Raw genomic sequence first — 18,104 nt, forward strand, 5'->3', positions numbered from 1 at the left:
ACTTCAGAGTGCCTTGGCGTCCAAGAGGACCACAACTCTATCATAGAGTTTGGGGGCCTGCGTGCCTCAATGACCTAGAGAGCTACAAATGTTGGCTGGAGTTAGCGCCTTGTACTTTGGTGCTTGGTAGGGTCACCCATACCAAACAGGTCAAAGGGTAGAGGCCAGACTAAGAGTGGTCCGCCAGTCCTCCAGGTTCAGGCTTTCAGCTCGGGGCTAACAACGTGACTGGTCAAAAACAATTGTTACAGAAGCAGCAATGAAAAATCTGACTATATCTGTGTGCAATGGTATTCAGAGAGAAATGGAGGAGCTTCATTGCTGCCCTGAGCACCAGCCAAGTAACGGGCAGTAAGTAAGAAAGAGTGAATTGGGGTTCTACTTGACTAATTAATCATTTCCTTTTTCACTTAGCAAAGGGAGGCGTCCCACCCTCATCCTCCGGACACAGCTGTCGATACGGGTTCATGCCATTATAGGTAAGTGAAGTATTCTACTTTTGCAGGTGTTGGATCTTTTAAGTGAAATAAACTTTGGTTGCATGATGTATTTCTTGTATGCATGTAAGTCAAAATGTTACAAATTAGACTTTTTGTCTCCTGAGGGGAAAATAGGAAACAGTTGAATAGCATGTAGCTGTAAGAATATTGTCGTTTGTAAGAATGGTATGAAAAGAGTAACTGTTGAAATGAATTATTTTGGATCAATGACATATTCGGCAGCTGGTTCTAATATGGTTGTATGTTATAACATACTGGCATCATTTTGTTTCAGATAGCTTGATGCAATGCCAAGGACAAGGGTAGCACCACTTTTGAGGGCTATGACCATGCATTAATTTATTTTGGCTTAAAATACACACTGCTGTTTATATAGAATGCTGATGTTTTTTCCATTTGGTCAGATTAGATTCTTTTTTTTCTTGCTTGTTTCTGCCTTTATCTGGAAAACTCAGCTGGGGTCTTGCTTCCTCATTTCATATATTAGCTGCCACAGAGGAAACTCATCCCCCTGAATTATTTCCTCTTGATATGACAGCAAATGTGGTTAATCTGCAAAGTATTCCCTCTCTTTCCAAGTTTCTCCAATTGTCTTTTCTCTGCTATAAGGCACTGATGGTTGCTAAGGCACAATTCAATGGTAAACAAACCAAAAGATTGTATGTAAGCAGAGCCTCTGATAACTTTGGGGCACTTCAAAGCACCTTGCATTTTTGTTCTTTGAACAGTAATTACTTTAATGCCAGAAATCATGTTTTTTGGTATGGATGTATGTGCTCATTTCAAAAGACCATCAATACCCAAGAGCAACTCCATGAAGTGTTCTGGCAAGATATTTGCTGTGCCATTTTCTTTAAACTACATTTAACTCCTCTGGGAAGTGATCTCAAAACTTACCTTTTAGCAAATCTGATTTGCAAGTTTTGCATGCCAGGAAGATAAAACAGGCATGACTTTGTAATATAGAGACTACAGCAAGTCTTAGGCACATATCAATGACCCACAACTGACACTAGGAGAAGGAAAAGATGATTTATTTTTAGTATTTACTGAAAAAACCCTACTTCTCAGTCGAAATAATACAGCAGTGTGCAACAGGGTGTTGGACTTTGTAACAAACAGATCTCAGAGAGTCAGGATGCAGATCCGCTCCTCCCTCCCCATCATCCTCCACATCAATGCCCTCCTCCCCAGGGCTGTGTGCTGAGCACATTGTTCTACACTCTGCTCACATATGACTGCATGGCCAAACACCCGAGTATTCACATTGTCAAGTTCACTGATGACATGACAATGGTGGGGCTCATCACCAACAACGATGAGACTGCTTATAGAGAGGTGATGGAAAGTGCATGAGGCTTAGTACCAGGCAAATAACCTCTTCCTCGGTATTGACAAGACAAAGGAGATGGTTATCGACTTCTGAAGAACTCACACCCCACTTCACAACGGCGGCACAGCAGTGCGAGCAGTTTCAAACACTTTGGAGCACACATCTCACACAGCCTCTCGTGGTCCTGGAACGCTTCCTCCACAGTTAAGAAAGCTCACCAATGCCTCTACTTCTGAGGAGAACTGGATGATGCAAGTTAATACTGACGACCTTCTATAGGTGTGCTGTTGAGAGCATCGTTGCATGCTGCATCGCTGCGCAATATGGAAACTGAACTGAGGTAGGCTGTACAGTGGCTAGTTAAACTGCCCACCGTCAAGGACCTGCGTATGGAATGGCGCCGGAAAAAGGCCGGCAATATCATGAAGGATCCCACTCATTCTGCTCGTGGACTGCTTGTCCCACTCCCATCAAGGAAGAGGCTATGCAGGCTCCGCACCAGGACCCACAGACTCAAAAACAGTCACATCCCCTAAGCAAGTAAGGCTGATCAACACCTCCACCCACTAAACCACCCCTTCACACACCCAACCACCACTACTTTATTATTTCCTGTCAGCGTCACCTTATGTGCAGGCATTCCTGTACCTAGTATTACTTTATGTACATACAATCAGTCTGTGTACTGTATTTAAGCTAGCCTTGTGCATTTATATTTATTGTGTTTTTTTAATGCTACATCAGATCCAGAGTAACAATCATTTTACTCTCCTTACACTTGTGTACTAAAGAATGACAGTAAATGGTCTTGAATTTTGAAAAACGTTTCAGGACTTTGGCAAAGAGCAGCAGAGGGGGGCTAGTTATGTGTAAAGGGATGAACGGCTCTGTTTCATATCAGATTATACGCTGAATTTTAGAGAGGTTTGTGCACATAGTTCTCGAAGGGTTTTGTAATTAAGGAATTGCCTGTTTATAATGGTATGTTTAAAGCTTCCCAAGCAGAGGCTTGCACCTTGTGCTTTATCGAGTCTGTACATGAAAGGAGATCTCAACAATGTTGTGTTTTTCATGAAGGTCTGTTTTGGCACTAAGCAATCACTTTGCTGCCTTGTTTACGTTGCTCAATTCAAATGATACATCCTTTTTACATTAAAAATAAATTTAATCCTGTTGGCAGAAATTAAAAAAGGAGGAGAGAATGCATGGCAATGATTAGAAATAGCCAAACATCATGGTAACAGTAAGGAGCTTTGCCTCAAGCCATTCAGAACATCACAGATTTTTAAAAATCAGGGTCATTGGCCTATCATTAGTCAATACTTACAAACAAGCTGGATGAACTCAGCAGGTCAGGCAGCATCCATTGAAAGGAGCAGTCAACATTTCGGGCCGAGATCCTTCATCAGGCCTGAAGAAGGAGGGGGCAGGGGCCCTATAAAGAAGGTGGGGGGAGGGGGAAGGTGCAGGTGAAAAACTAATCAGAGGAAAGATCAAGGGGTGGGGGAGGGGAAGCAGGGAGGGGATAGGCAGGAGAGGTGAAGAAGGAATGTAAGGGGAAAGCACTATGGGTAGTAGAAGGTGGCAGAATCATGAGTTCATTGAATTCTCCAACTTCTGGTAATTCCCTCCCTCTCCCTTCCCCCATCTCACTTTCACTCTGCCTCCTCTTCCAGCTGTCTATCATCTCTCTCATGATTCTGCCACCTTCTACTACCCATAGTGCTTTCCCCTTACATTCCTTCTTTACCTCTCCGGCCTATCCCCTCCCTGCTTCCCCTCCCCGACCCCTTGATCTTTCCTCTGATTGGTTTTTCACCTGCACCTTCCCCCTCTCCCACCTTCTTTATAGGGCCCCTGCCCCCTCCTCCTCCAGTCCTGATGAAGGGTCTTGGCCCGAAACTTTGACTGCTTGTTTCAATGGATGCTGCCCGACCTGCTGTATTCATTCAGCTTGTTTGTACGTGTTGATTTGACCACAGCATCTGCAGTGTACTTTGTGTTTACTATTAGTCAATACTTACTGTTTGTTTTATTTTTGTATTGTAAAATTCTCTTTTTTACCCCCAGCTTATGATGCTGAACCTGACTGCATTTTATATTAGTAAACCACAGTAATGCATAATGCATTAAAATAAACATTTACCTAAAATTATGTTTCATTTTTACTACTGCCTTAAAAAAATTGATCAGCCTAGGTGGTTTCATGAATGAAAGTAAAGTCGGGGTGATTATCTCTTGGATTTTGCTACGTGTATCACAAAATATCACAGAACATTCAACTTGTCTTGTGCCCAGGAAGTGAACACTTTTTGTTACTTAGTTGAGTAAGTCATGGTCCTATGCTATTATCTCCATAATAATAATAATAATGAATTTCCCAGTATTGTGGGTTCTAAACCAAAGTTGAAAGTACATTTATTATCAAAGTACGTATATGTCATCATATACCACCATGGGCAAACTCAATATATCCATAATAGAGTAATTATAGTGAAAGACTGTACCAACTTGGCATTCAACTAGAGTGCAGAAAAACAGCAATATCCAAATACAAAAAGAAATAATAATAATAATAATAATAAATAAATATTGATAACAAGAGATGAAAAGTCCTTGAAAGAGAGTCCATAGATTGTGGGAATATTTCAATGATGGGGCAAGTGAAGCTGAGTGAAGTTATCCCCTTTGGTTCAAGAGCCTGATGGTTGAGGGGTAATAACTGTTCTGATGTGAGTCCTGAGACTTGTGTACTTTCCTCCTGATGGCAGCAGTGAGAAGAGAGCATGGCCTGGGTGGTGGGGTCCCTATTGATGGATGATGCTTTCCAGTGACAATGCTTCATGTCAATGGTGGGGAGGGCTTTACCCATAATGAATTGGGCCACCTCCAATATTTTTTGTAGGATTTCCCATTCAAGAGTATTAGTGCTTCCACACCAGTCTGTGATGTAGCCAGTCAGTAAACTCTCTACCACACATCTACAGAAGTTTGTCAAAATTTTAGATGTCAAGCTGAATCTTTGCAAACTCCTGGTGAAGTAAAGGCACTGCCCTACATTCTTTGTAATTGCACTTGCGTGCTGGGCCCAGAACAGGTCCTCTGAAATATCAACACCAAGGAATTTAATGTTGCTGATCCTCTATTCCTCGATGACTGACTGCTGGTTTCCTTCTCCTGAAGTCAATAATCAGCTCCTTGGCCTTGTTGATACTGAGTAAGAGGTTGTTGTTATGGCACCACTCAGCCAGATTTTCAGTCTCCTTCCTGAATGCTGATTCATCACCATCTTTGATTCGGCCTATGACATGGATTGGAGTTGTGTTTAGTCACACAATTGTAAGTATAAAGCGAGCAGAGCAGGAGGTTAAGCACACAGCCTTGTGGTATACCTGAACTGATGGAGATTGCAGAGGAGATATTGTTGCCAATCTGAACTGACTGGGCTCTGCAAGTGAAGAAATCAAGGGTTCAATTGCATAAGGAGGTATTGAGGCCAAAGTCTTGGAGCTTTATGATTCATTTTAAAGAAATTACGGTGTTGAATGCTGAGCTGTAGTCAATAAAGAGCATTCTGATGTACGTATCTTTGCTGCCCAGATGTTCCACGGTTGAGTGAAGAGCCAATGAGATGGCATCTGCTGTGGACCTGTTTTTCCATTTGGTAACTTGGAGCAGATCCAAGTTGCTTCTCAGGCAGGAGTTGATATGTTTTGTCGCCAGCCTCTCAAAACACTTCATGACAGTGGATGTAATTGCTGCTGCGTGATGTCATTGAGGCAGGTTGCCCATGTTCTTCTCAAACATCAGTACAACTGAAGCCTGCCTGAAGCAGGTGGGTACCTCAGACTGTTGAAGCAAGAGGTTAAAGATTTCAGTGAACGCTCCACCCAATTTAATCAGCACAGGTTTTTATTACTTGGCCAGGTACCCCATCTGGGTTGGATGCTTTATGTGGGTTCACTCTCCTGAAGGCTGCTTTCACATCAGCCTCAAGGCTAAAATCACAGGATCTTCGGGGGCTGTGGGAAATTGTGACGGTTCCTCCTTGTTTTTACTGTCAAAGCGAGCATAGAAGGCATTGAGCTCATCTGGAAGTGAAGCCCTGTTGTTGCCCATGTTGCTTGATTTAACTTTATGAGAGGTGATAGCATCCAAGCCCTGTCACAATTGTTGAGCATCCTTCATTGATACAATTTTAGTCCAGAATTGCCAGTTCGCTTGTGAGATGGCTTTCCAGAGATTGTACCTGGGCCTTTTGTAGCCATCTTGGTCACTAGACTTGAATGCCTCTGATCTGACCCGCAGCAGATTGCAGATCTCATGGTTCATCCAGGGAAGACACTGAAGGTACAGGAGCCTTAGGACCCATACCACCAGGTTCAGGAGCAGTTATTACCCCTCAGCAATCAGACTCTTGAACTAATGGGGATAACTTCACTTGTCCTATCACTGAACTATTCCCACAATCTATGGATCCACCTTCAAAGACTCTTCATCTCAGGTTCTCACTACTTATTCCTTATTTATTTTTTTGTTAGACCAAGATGGTAAAACCTGAGGTGCAAGCATTGCCAAGCACATTCATTTCTCAATTGCTAGGAACATTTGGACTATTCTTGTGGCTTTCTGAAGATTTGCATAGATATTGCTGTGTAGTCCTAGTTGTTTAGTGCTGTTGTGTAATGCCTTTGGGATGATCTCAGTTGTAGATATTACTCATGGGACAATGTCTACTCTGTTCATGTTCCAAGTCTTTCAATTTCCTCTTAATTCAGCATATATCTGGTGTTTTTCACTTATTGGTTTCTATAAGTTATGGGTGTTGGAATGGCTATAGCTATTAAATGTTCTTGCTTATTTATCCTGTGTTATTATGTCTGGATGGGTTTTATAGATTGTCCTATCTGTAAAAATAGATATAATTTGTGGTATTCTGACTCAAAATAATAATAATAATAATAATATTTTTTTCTTTTGTATTTGCACAGTTTGTTGTTTTTCGCACATTGGTTGTTCGTCTGCCCTGTTGGCTGCGGCCTTTCATTGATTCTGTTATGTTTCTTAGATTTACTGACTATGTTGGCAAGGAAATGAATCATGGCTGAATATGGTGACATATATGTATTTTGATAATAAATTTACTTTGAACTTTCATCTTTGAACCTTGAGCAAATCCACTCCTGAATTTCTTGGGGCGTTTCCAGAAGGATTCCAAGAGGCTCAAATCAGGATGTACTTTATGAATGATCAGTGTTGTAGAGTTCTGGCACATCCTATTAAATATAGTTCTGTTGTATCTGAAAAACTAAGCTTTTTCTTTTGCTCGGATGCATGCAAGAAGTATGTGTTCTTTTCTGTGTACCTCTCCTCCACTCTCATCATATTATAAATGTTGAAAAAAAAAACAATTCATTTTTATAATTGGGACCCTTCTTTCTAATTTTACCTTGCTCATGTCTTCACCACTCCTCATGCAAGCATGCTTCAGCACTTGAGAGGATCTCTTCTTCAATTTGAAAATTTGCTGTCGGCTTGTGATTTGTGAGTTTGTAAGGCCGAAGCTGTAGTAAGAGGGTTTGGAACACTGTGGCACAATTTTCTTTCTGGTTTGGCATTCAAACGGACTTTGACCTGGTTATAGTTTGGGGAAGAAATACTTCTTAGAATAAAATTGAATGTATGTTAGATTGATTTCAACAATAAAATTACTCAGTGAATTCTGCTCAACGCAATGCCAATCTTAATGAATTGTTTAAGAGCAAGCGTGTTCTCACTATATGTTTGGACCAACTGGTGATTGTTTTAGGAATACAACTGTTACCAGGGGGAGCAACGTATCAGAGTCAGAGAACATGGAATCAGGCCATTCTGCCCAACTGCTCCAAGCCAGCCCTTTTGGCCCATATATTCATTTTTCCTACCTCTGTAATCGTGGACTGTCTTTGAAAAGTTGTTGTTGTACTTACCTCAACAACTTCCTCTGGCTGTCCCTTCTACATATGTCTACCCTCTGTGAGTCACAAAAAAATTGCCCATCAAGTTCCTATTAAATCTTTCTATTCTCACCTTAAACCAACCATATTTCCTCTGGTTCTTGATTCCCCAACTCTGGGGGTGGAAGGGAGAAAAGCTGACTGCATTCACTCTATCTATGCCCGTCGTGATTTTGTGAACCTCCATAAATCTCAGTCTCCTACATCCGAGGTCTTAGACTTTTAATCTCTTTCTGTAGTTTATTTCCCTGTTGATTTTTTATGGGCAAATAATTTGTGTGGAATTCTATATGCAAGGCAGATATTCTTAAGGCAAAATTTGACAACCAGTATCCTAAGATGAGCAATTATCTTTCTACATTGACATTGAAGTGAAAGAGATAACAAATGGACTTGGACAAACCACATGATGTTAAACACTGAAGACTCCAATTGCATAACACATGATTTGGTTTTCAATTGTTGTGCAAATAGTTTCATGTAAAATTAAATTATTAAACTTGAATGAGGATCAACTTTATTTGCTCTATACATTTAACTCTGTTAGGAATTTGCTTTGGTTTGTTGGCGTGACATGCAGCAAAAGTCAACAACCTTCAACAAATATAAATAATTTTATTAAAAAATAGTTTGAGGTTAAAATAATGATGTGGAATAAAATGTGCATAAATACATAAATACCAGCATGTATTTACAATGTAAACAGTGCTATAAAAAGTGGTTTAAACTGTTTACAGCTCAGTGCAGTATGGGGTAATAGATAAAGGGAGTGGGTGGGGAGTGCTAACTAGAATGGTTGGTCAGATTAATTGCCTGGGGAAGAAACTTTTAAAATGTCATGAAGTTTCTGTCTTAATACCCCTATAGCATTTCCAGAAGGGAGCTTTTGGAAAAGACAGCTTGCAGGGTGGGTAGTGTCCGCAATGATTTTTGCTGCCCACTTCTTTATCCTGGACACATACAAGTCCCACAATGATGGTAGACTGCAGCCAATGACCTTCTCTGCTGACCTGACAGTTGGCTGTAGTTTTCCTGTATTGTGTTTATATGCTGCCTGTGCTGCATACACAACATATAAAAACTTATAACTAAGGTGAGAGTTCCTTCAAGTTGCATTTCAGCCCTCAGCTGATGCCATCCCACAAGTAAAACTGAATAGGTTCCTCCCCTGTAAAAATGAATTACCGAATTACAGCAGTGTGTGCTATGATTAGGGAAAACAGATCTGAAAGACAAAGGGAAGCTCTGCTCCCGGAAAAATAATCAACTGCATACACGAGGAAGTCTGCAGGTGCTGGCAATGCAAAGCGACACACACACAAACCACTGGAGGAACTCTGCAGGGCAGGCAGCATCTATGGACATGAATAAACAGTCAACGTTTTGGGCTGCGACCCTTCTTCTGGACCAATCGATCACTTGCATGCTTGTTGGGGTTAGTCTTGGAGAAGATGTTGCATTCTGCACATGCTCCTGCATCCCCACATTAAACAGCTCTGGGCCAGTGGATGTGGAGTGATGTCTGCTGCCAGGGAGCTGCACAGATAGGTCTTGTGTATTTGAAACAAGTAAAGGTAGCAACAGCCTGAGCTTGTCCACCACCAGTTTTACCATGTACATATCATTCAGTGGGTATTGATTATGGGTAGAAATCCCAAATAGTTTGTGTTTCTTGCTTAGAAGAGCAAATGCTGGTTGTTCTATTTCCATTGTTTTCACAGTTGAGATAAGCTGAATCAGCAGAGACTAGTAATCAAAGCTGGAGCCTTCCTGTACTGCATTTTTTCACAGGAAGCTTATCAGATCTTCAGGGAGACTATCCTGAACACTACCAAGTGCTTGTCAGAGCATTAAAGTCATTTTTTTTTGTTTGTGGAGACTCTAAATGAAATGACAGCAAATGTTTTCAACTTTTCATTACTAGCCTGAAAAAGACTTGGCTTTATGTAAACCCCAGATGCAATCCTTGGAGTGTTTTAGTGTCTGTGTCTTCTGTGAGACAACTGGGCCAACAGCACTGAAAATCATGCCCTGATGGGAGATGGAATATCAATGGCTTTGCTATATCTAAGAAGAATCCAGTTTGGGAGATGGGGACAAACAATAAGAAAACAATATTGCAAATGCTAGACTAAAAAGCATTAAAATTAAAATTACATCAGGAACTCCTGCCTCTGTCTTTATTGTACTATGGTAATACAGTTGTCACAAAGTTCAATGAAAGAATGCAAAAAGACTAGTCAGTAGCTTCATTTCTTGTATCTACTTGTATGTTTTAATGAGCCTGATAATGAAGATTGTGTTAATCTGCTAACCATTCTGTCACATTTAGATATTCTCCACCTTGAGCAGCCAGTGTATAAAATGTTTATAAAAGGGTCTAAATAGATGATTTTTTGATGGCACAAATTTGCATGTCTACATGTATCTTTAAGTGTATTTTTATTTCAATTTCCTAATGGAGCAATTTATATACAGGCCCAAAATTTGATGGTACGTAATCAGTTACAGTTTCAATAAGCTGAGGAGTAATTTGGCATTTGTTTTGGAATATATTCAATTTCTTGGACTGTTCAAAGTAAACGTTTAGTGTTAATCAGGGCCTGGCACAGTGTTGTGATATCAGTGGGGAGAATGTTTGGCACTTTGTAATATTTTATTCACGTTATTGCCAGTAAATTAAACGGTAATGATATTTCTATATCTGTCTCAGAATGCAGACTATACTGTTTTTGTTTTGGTATATACAGGACGATAGTATAGTTTTTTTTCCAGAAAACTTGGGGTTGTTAAATGGGGATATCCCATTAAAATAAAAATATATTTTGAGGAATGCTTTGTTCAAGTTTCGGTGAAATAATCTCTGATGCATTTGATGTAAGTTGAAGATGACGCATATGCATTCATCACATTGAAAATTATTGGACTCTGCAGCAAGTGATTGTCACAAGTAAGTGCAAGACGAGGAAAAGAAAATGGCTCAATTAACAATTTCCATGAATGCGAAGAAATCTAACTAGTGGAACAGCTGTAATGATTGACCTCCAACAGCCAACTTCATCTTCATCTCTGCAAATAATGATTCTCGCTATTGATCATTGATATTTGTTGCCTTCAGTTTTACCATTACTCCTTGATGCTACACTTAGTCCAATGCTGCCTTCTTGTCAAGAAAAATTACTCTCACTTCACCCAGGGATACAACTCCTTGGTTCATAAGGCTGAGATAATGTCTGGAGTTGAGCAAACTTGGCAAATACAAACTGAGCAGTTGTTAATGATGAATTGCTGACACTTACCACCACTTTGGTAATTATTGACTGTAATTGGTTATCAATTAGCTAGTTTGTGCATCCTATTTTGTTTTGAGAACATGACGCACCTGGACATCTCTGCGATTTTTGTGGTGTACTGGCATTGTACATCTGGGATGTTGTCTAGTCCCATAAGCTTTGCTGTAATCCAGTACTCTCAGCCATTTCTCCATCCGGACAGAGTGGATCAAATTGGCTGAAGGCTAGCATCTGTGATGAAGTTAAAGATGATTATCTGCTCAGACCTTCCGGCTGGATGTGCTGCTAATGTTGTAATCTTTTCCAATGTGCTGGTGGAACTCAGTGGGTCATACAGCATCCGTGAGAGGAAAAAGAATTGTCAATGTTTTGACCTTCCAGATTCCAACAGCTGTAGTCTCTTGAGAATACTTGCAGTATCCCATGATCATTGTGGACAGAGATATCTTAGAGCTGCCTATTATCCGTTTAATTGTCCACCACCATTCATGATTGGATTTTGTAGGATTGCAGGGTATTGATCTCATCTGTTAGTCATGGGATCACTTGGTTCTGCATATTGTAACCTCTTTTAAGCTATTTAGTTTGCATGTAGTCTTATTTCATACTGTAACCGGATTAGCACCTTCTATTTATGCAAACATAAGGTGATACATTCATGCAAAATGGGATGGACGCGTACATGTGGTTTCTCAAAACAGGTCACTTGTGAAGTACAGTAGACAGTACGTCAGCAACTGTGGGAATATACATCACCGCACTCTGTGTAGCCTCATCCCCCAGCGCATCTCTCACTCTACCAAACCAAAAGGTCAGCCCTGATTTGGTGAGGGTGCAAATGAGCTTGCTGGGAGCAGCTGCAATCCGAGGAGCTAACAATGCAGCTGCAACATAAGGTGGCCTCAGCTGTTCATTTCCCTTCATAGATGCTGCCTGACCTGCTGGGTTTCTCCGGAATTTTGTGTAGGTGGCTCAAGATTTTCAACATCTACAGCATCTCTTGTGATGTTCTTCCATAATGTATTTGAATCCCCAGCCCATCATTGTGAATATTGCATCATTGATAATTAGCCACACACTCAAAATGCTGGAGGAACTCAGCAGGTCAGGCAGGTCAGAAATGAATAAACAGACTACAATTTGGCACAAGTGACATAAATGCTACACTTGCCCATTCACCTCCTCCTTTACCTCCAGTCAGGGTCCCAAATAGTCCTTAAAAGTGAGGCAACACTTCACCTATGAGTCTTTTGGGGTCATCTGCTCCTGGTGTGGCCTCCTGTATATCGGTGAGACCCAATGTAGATCAGAAGACTGCTTCGCCAAGCGCCTAAACACTGTCCGCCAGAAAAAGCGGGTTTTCCTGGTGGCCACCCGTGTCAATTCTACGTTCCATTCCCATTGCAACATGTCAGTCCATGGCAACCTCTACTGCCACGATGAGGCCACACTCGGGTTGGAGGAACAACACGTTATATTCCATCTAGGTATGATGTCATGAATATCAATTTCTCAAACTTCCTGTAATTGCCCCGTCTCACTACTCCCCATCCCCATCTCCTTCTCTTAACTCATCTCCTTACCTGCCCATCACCTCCCTCTGGTGCTCCTCCCCCTTTTCTTTCTTCCATTGTCTTCTACCCACTCTTATCTGTTTTTCCCCTTCTCCAGCCCATTTCTTTCAACTTCCCAGCTCTTTACTTCACCCTTCCCTCTCTCCCAGTTTCACTCATCACCTACCACCTTGTACTTCCTCCCTCCCTCCCTTCACCTTCTTTCTCTGACTTCTCTTTTTTCTCCCAGCCCCGATGAAGAGTTTCAACCGGAAACATTGACTGTTTACTCTTCTCCATAGATGCTGCCTGGCCTGCTGAGTTCCTCCAGCATTTTGTGTGTGTTATTTATAGTGCTTCTCTTTCATTTTTGCATGTTGCCTTTGATTTCTTAAAACCTATCATATATCAGTAAAATTGTTTGTCAGTTGTATTACTTTCATTTTGTATTAATTTCTGAAGTTCTGTCAAATTAACTAACAGCAGTGTTTTAGTTTCTATGTACTCTGGATGTTGGGCTGCGTACCATTGAATTTATCTTCATTGATTGTAGTGCAGAGCTTCTCATGTTACATTTGGAGATGCTATCCATTGTATATATCACATTGTAGAAGGAGACAGTTTTAAGTAAAATACTGCCATAATTTAGGAGCTGTTGGCTCTTCTTTCACTGTGGGGGGCTGAACATGTCTGTATTATCTAACAAGGTTTTGTTTCCAAAGTAGGCTCCATGGTAAATTGTGGGTGATGGGAGGATGAATGGTAATTATAACTTGAGAATCCTCAATAGGTAATTCGTTCAATGTGTCTGGTAATTCAGAAGGTAGTGTGTACTTTGGTGTGGAAAGATCTTTTGTGTGCTGTGGGAGAAGCTCTCAACAGAACAACAGGAGTGTGTGTGGGGGTGGGGGAGAGGGGTAGATGAATGGGCTAAGTGTGTGAACCACTCTGTTTTAAGTGATGCTACAAAGATTATTGCTTTCAAATTAAATTGGATGGGTCACTGAAGCAAGTTAACAGATTCATTAGGTTTTCATTGTGCGTGACCTGAAGCTATCCCTTTATGGGTACATCTGCAATTCTTCATTCTTCGCAGCACTCCTGTGTCTATAGTTTCAGTGCAGTTTTTATGCTATTTTTTCTGTAAATTTATATTTAATTAACTTCAGTGACTTGAGAGTGATGATATTGTCAAATAGGGAATTTGACTTGAGACTCTAGTGCTTAGAGTTGTGCAATAGAGTGAATGAGGTTTAATCCTGATTTCAGCCATGCTAAGAGGGAAACCTCTTCCTTTGATGACATTGTGGGATGGAATTTGGTCTGCATAGTTGAAACTAGGCAGTAACTACTGTGGTTAAAATCTGGACTTCATCCAGCAACCAGCTTCTCGTATAAAATGCTGTAATCTCCATAAGTAGTCTGCTATGAATAAAACCTTGATTTTTGTACTCTGCTCTATTGCGTTTCCATAGCAATTGGTCTCAGTCATCATCAATCAACACAAAATGTCTATTAAGAATACATAGGGAGTCCACTGTGTCAGCTGCCAATTCAGGCAGTGGAAAATGTCATAATGTTGGATCATCGTATGTCCTGAGCTACTGACCAGATTTATTGTCTCAAAAGCAAAAATGTAGGAGAGGAATATAAGGTACAAATAGCCATTAAGAAATATTTTAGTAATATTGCTGGTAAATGGTGGAAAACAGTAAGAGGCAAAGCTATCTTTTGTGGAGTATTATAGAAGATTTTTTAGAAGAAGTCTCTTACCCAGACCATTTGCCCAACCCTGCGTTCTCTTCACATGAGAAATAAAACAGCAAGTACTGGGAACACTTGGTAGGTCAAGGAACATCTGGGGAAGCATATATGATTGAAATGTTAGCTCTATTTTCCCCCTATTTATCCCGTCTTCTGTAGGAGGAGAGTATACAATAAGTGGCAGGACTCTGAGGAATAAGCATAGAGGGATCTTGAAGTGCCAGTCCATAGCTCCCTGAAAGTGGCAACAAGAGAAGATAATAAACACAGGGGCCACCATGAGTAAAATCAGCAGATGCTGCAAATCCAAGCAATACACACAAAATGCTGGAGGAACTCAGCAGGTCAGGCAGCATCTGTGGAAAGGAATAGTGAATCGATGTTACCATGAGTGGACAGAGTGATGAAGGCAGGATATGACGGTCTCCTTCATTGGTCTGGGTGCTGGTCATGTTGCACTGCTGCAGACCTTTGAGTAACATTTGGAGTATGGTGTGCAGTTTTGGTCACCTCATTGCAGGAAGGATGTGGAAGCTTGAAGTTGCAAGTTGATAGTTCTTGATGAAAAGATGTTTTTTTTTTAAACCTCATCCATTCTCTTTAATAATTTCACTTGAAAGATACAGCTAGTTTAAACACATTTGCCAAATGTGTGTGGTTTCCATGTTGCTGTTCTTGGAAATGAAGCCAGTGCAAAATGTTTGGAGAAATCTTTTGCCGATATCTGTTTGGAATTATATAAATTGTAGGTCAATTGTGGTGAATTATGCTGAGTTCTTCATTTTTTCTGAACTTGTATGGACTTGAAGACTGGTTCTAACAACAAAGGCACAGTCAACACCTCTATCCTGTAACTTTCAGCACAGTTCCAGCCCTGAAGCTGTAAATGACTGTAAACAGTATCTGAATTTCTTTTCGCTCTACTTTATGGTACCCGAATGTCCAAACAGTGGTTTTATTCCAGTTGTACCCATTTGGCAAGTGTGTAATGTAGGACACTTTGATGTGTCCAAGTACCTGAAATGAATTCTTGGAGGTAATCATTCCTTTTAGCAACATATCTTGTCACCTGATTGGCATTGCTGTATCAATTGTAAGCATTTGTGTTCATCCACATTTTAGAGCCAAAGTAAAAATAAAATAATTATCAAAGTCCGTATGTGTTATGTTTGGTAACTTCAAAATGTTAAACTAATTCAAAGGAGACATGGAGAGTCTGAAATGCGGGTGTAACTTCATCTTTACTTTTAGCGAGGTGCTCACGGGTCACGTGGTAGCGTGATGACATACGCAAATTGCGTATTTAGGGATATAACCGTAATTAATTATTTAAATAAACAAGAATTTTGATGTTATTAAAATATTAAATACAACAACTATGTGTTACCATATGCTACCTTGAGGTTCATTTTATTGCAGGTGTTTACAGGATAATAAAGAAATATAATGAAATTTATGAAAACTATACCTAAAGACTGGCAAAAAACCAATGGGCAGAAGACGACAAATTCTATAAATAAAAAAATAAATAATGCCGAGAGCAGTCTTTGAAAGTGAGTCTGTAGGTTGTGGAATCGTGTATTCCAATCATCTGCAAGACCAGAGTAACACATGCAAAATGTTGGAGAAACTCTGCAGGTCAGGCAGCATCCTGATGAGGGGTCTCATCCTGAAATGTCAACTGTTCATTCACTTTCATAGATGCTGCCTGACCTGCTGAGTTCCTGCAGCATTTTGTGTGCATTGCTCTGGATTTCCAGCAACTGCAAAATCTGTTGTGTTAATGATCTGTAAGACCACTTTCTGGTGCAGATAGATCACGGGGCAGTGGATTATTGCAGGAAAAGCCAGTTGTGAACAAACTTTCTTCATGTCTCCAGAGCCTGTGGAAACCCTATGTCTGCTAATTCCAGCGTCCAGTCTTTTCCAGGTAAACCAATCTTCACCCTCCCCCCATGTTAGAATATTGGGAGTGAGGGCTGGGGTACCAGAGCAATATAACAAAGGTAGTTATGACAAAGTGTTCACTTGGTGTTCTTACAGATTGTGGAAGATGTTCTCTATATACCACATGTGATACGTGTGGCCTCCAATGAGCTGCATCCTCTGCTGAACCTCTATTTCCTCCCCCTCCCTTGGCCCTCTGCTCCCCATTCCCCCCTCCCTCAATGAGCCTGGAGGACCTCAAGGAACAGGTTCTGCACTGCTGTGCAAATTTATGATTGTGTTCATCTGACTCCCGAAGTCAACTGGCAAAAAAGATCTATAAAAAATTCTTGCAGATAACTTGAAAATTTGGAAATTCCCTTCCGAATAGTTACTGGCACAAGTTCTGTGAGTAAAATCTTTCAGAGAAAGACTCATGGAGGCAGCTTTGAGGTTTGACTACTTTTTCTTGATCAAGTTGATCTGGTTCCACTTTTTCTTTTATGGTTCTGAGGTGGCTGAAGAAACCAGAGTGTGAACCACAGGCTCTTCCACAGATGGGACAGGACATGTTTGACAAGATGGGTCAAGCGGTAGTTTGTGTGATGGTGTGCTCCTTCTACAACTTGTGATGACTTCTGCGTGTTTCGAAATCAATGGGTTTATTTGTTAATTCTTTGTCATTTGAATTCTTTTGATTCCCTGATGAGGAGTCAGAGTTAACCAGAAATAACACAAATTATCATCACTGTATCTGTGAGTAATTAAACTTTGCAGCCTGTCCCTCTCAGAGGTCTGCTTGCAATCATTCTGATGTTTGGTTTAAATATGTGACATTGGTGATGTCTTCAAGCTGTGCTGCAATTTTCATTTAATCACACCCCAACCCAGACATTCCGCCACATTGAAGTTTAGCCCAGTTAGTTTCTCTCTCCACAGGTACTCCCTGATCAGCTAAGGTATCTTGTTTTTATTAAACAATTCTAGCATCTGAAGTAACACACACACAGAATGCTAGAGGAACTCAGCAGGTTGAGCAGCATCTATGAAGAGGAGTAAATCAGTGGACATTTCAGAGCAAGATCCATCATCATCAGAAGTCCTGATGAAGGTCCTTGGTGGCGAATGCCAACTGTTTGTTCCCCTGCCTAACGTGCTGAGATTCTTCAGCATTTTGCGAGGGCTGTCCTGGATTTCTAACGTCTGCAGAATTACTTGTGTATTGCATTCAAAGTATTTTTTAAAAATCCACTTGTCTCAATCTGAGTTCTATTAAATGTACAGTATAATAGCCCCATATCTAAGGTTGGGTGTGCTGGCTTTGGAGAGGGTCCAGAGAAGATTTATGCGAATGATCCCAGGAATGATAGGGTTAATGTACGAGGAACATTTGATAGCTCTGGATCAGTGCTTGCTGGATTTTAAGAGAGTGAGGGACCTCATTAAAACCTACCAAATATTGAAAGGCCCAGATGGAGTGGACGTGGTAAGCATAGTTCCCACAGTGGGGAACTACAGGGCACAACCTTAGAACAGAAGGGCATCCTTTTAGAACAGAGATGAGGGGGAATTTCTTTAGGCTAAGCATGTTGAATCTATGGAGGCCAAGTCACTGAATAAATTTAAAGCAGTTTATATGTTTGTGATTAATAACAGCTTCGAAGGTTATGGGGAGAAGGCGGGAGAATAGGGTTGAGATGGAAAGTAAAATGCCAGAACAGACTTAATGGGTCAAATGC

General features: G+C 40.8%; 1 protein-coding gene across 4 annotated transcripts in view; it reads left to right on the forward strand.

Annotated features, from left to right (window-relative positions):
* Positions 1–18,104, forward strand: part of fhod1 (formin homology 2 domain containing 1) — a 305,371-nt gene that overhangs the window by 57,254 nt on the left and 230,013 nt on the right. For all 4 annotated transcript variants that reach the window (XM_073069862.1, XM_073069863.1, XM_073069864.1 and 1 more), the window contains exon 3: positions 415–479. In XM_073069862.1, coding sequence (XP_072925963.1) covers positions 415–479 — 65 coding nt within the window. The remainder of the gene's footprint in view (positions 1–414; positions 480–18,104) is intronic.

Source organism: Hemitrygon akajei, chromosome 17 (genome assembly GCF_048418815.1).
Source record: "Hemitrygon akajei chromosome 17, sHemAka1.3, whole genome shotgun sequence".
In the NCBI taxonomy this organism is placed as follows: Eukaryota; Metazoa; Chordata; class Chondrichthyes; order Myliobatiformes; family Dasyatidae; genus Hemitrygon; species Hemitrygon akajei.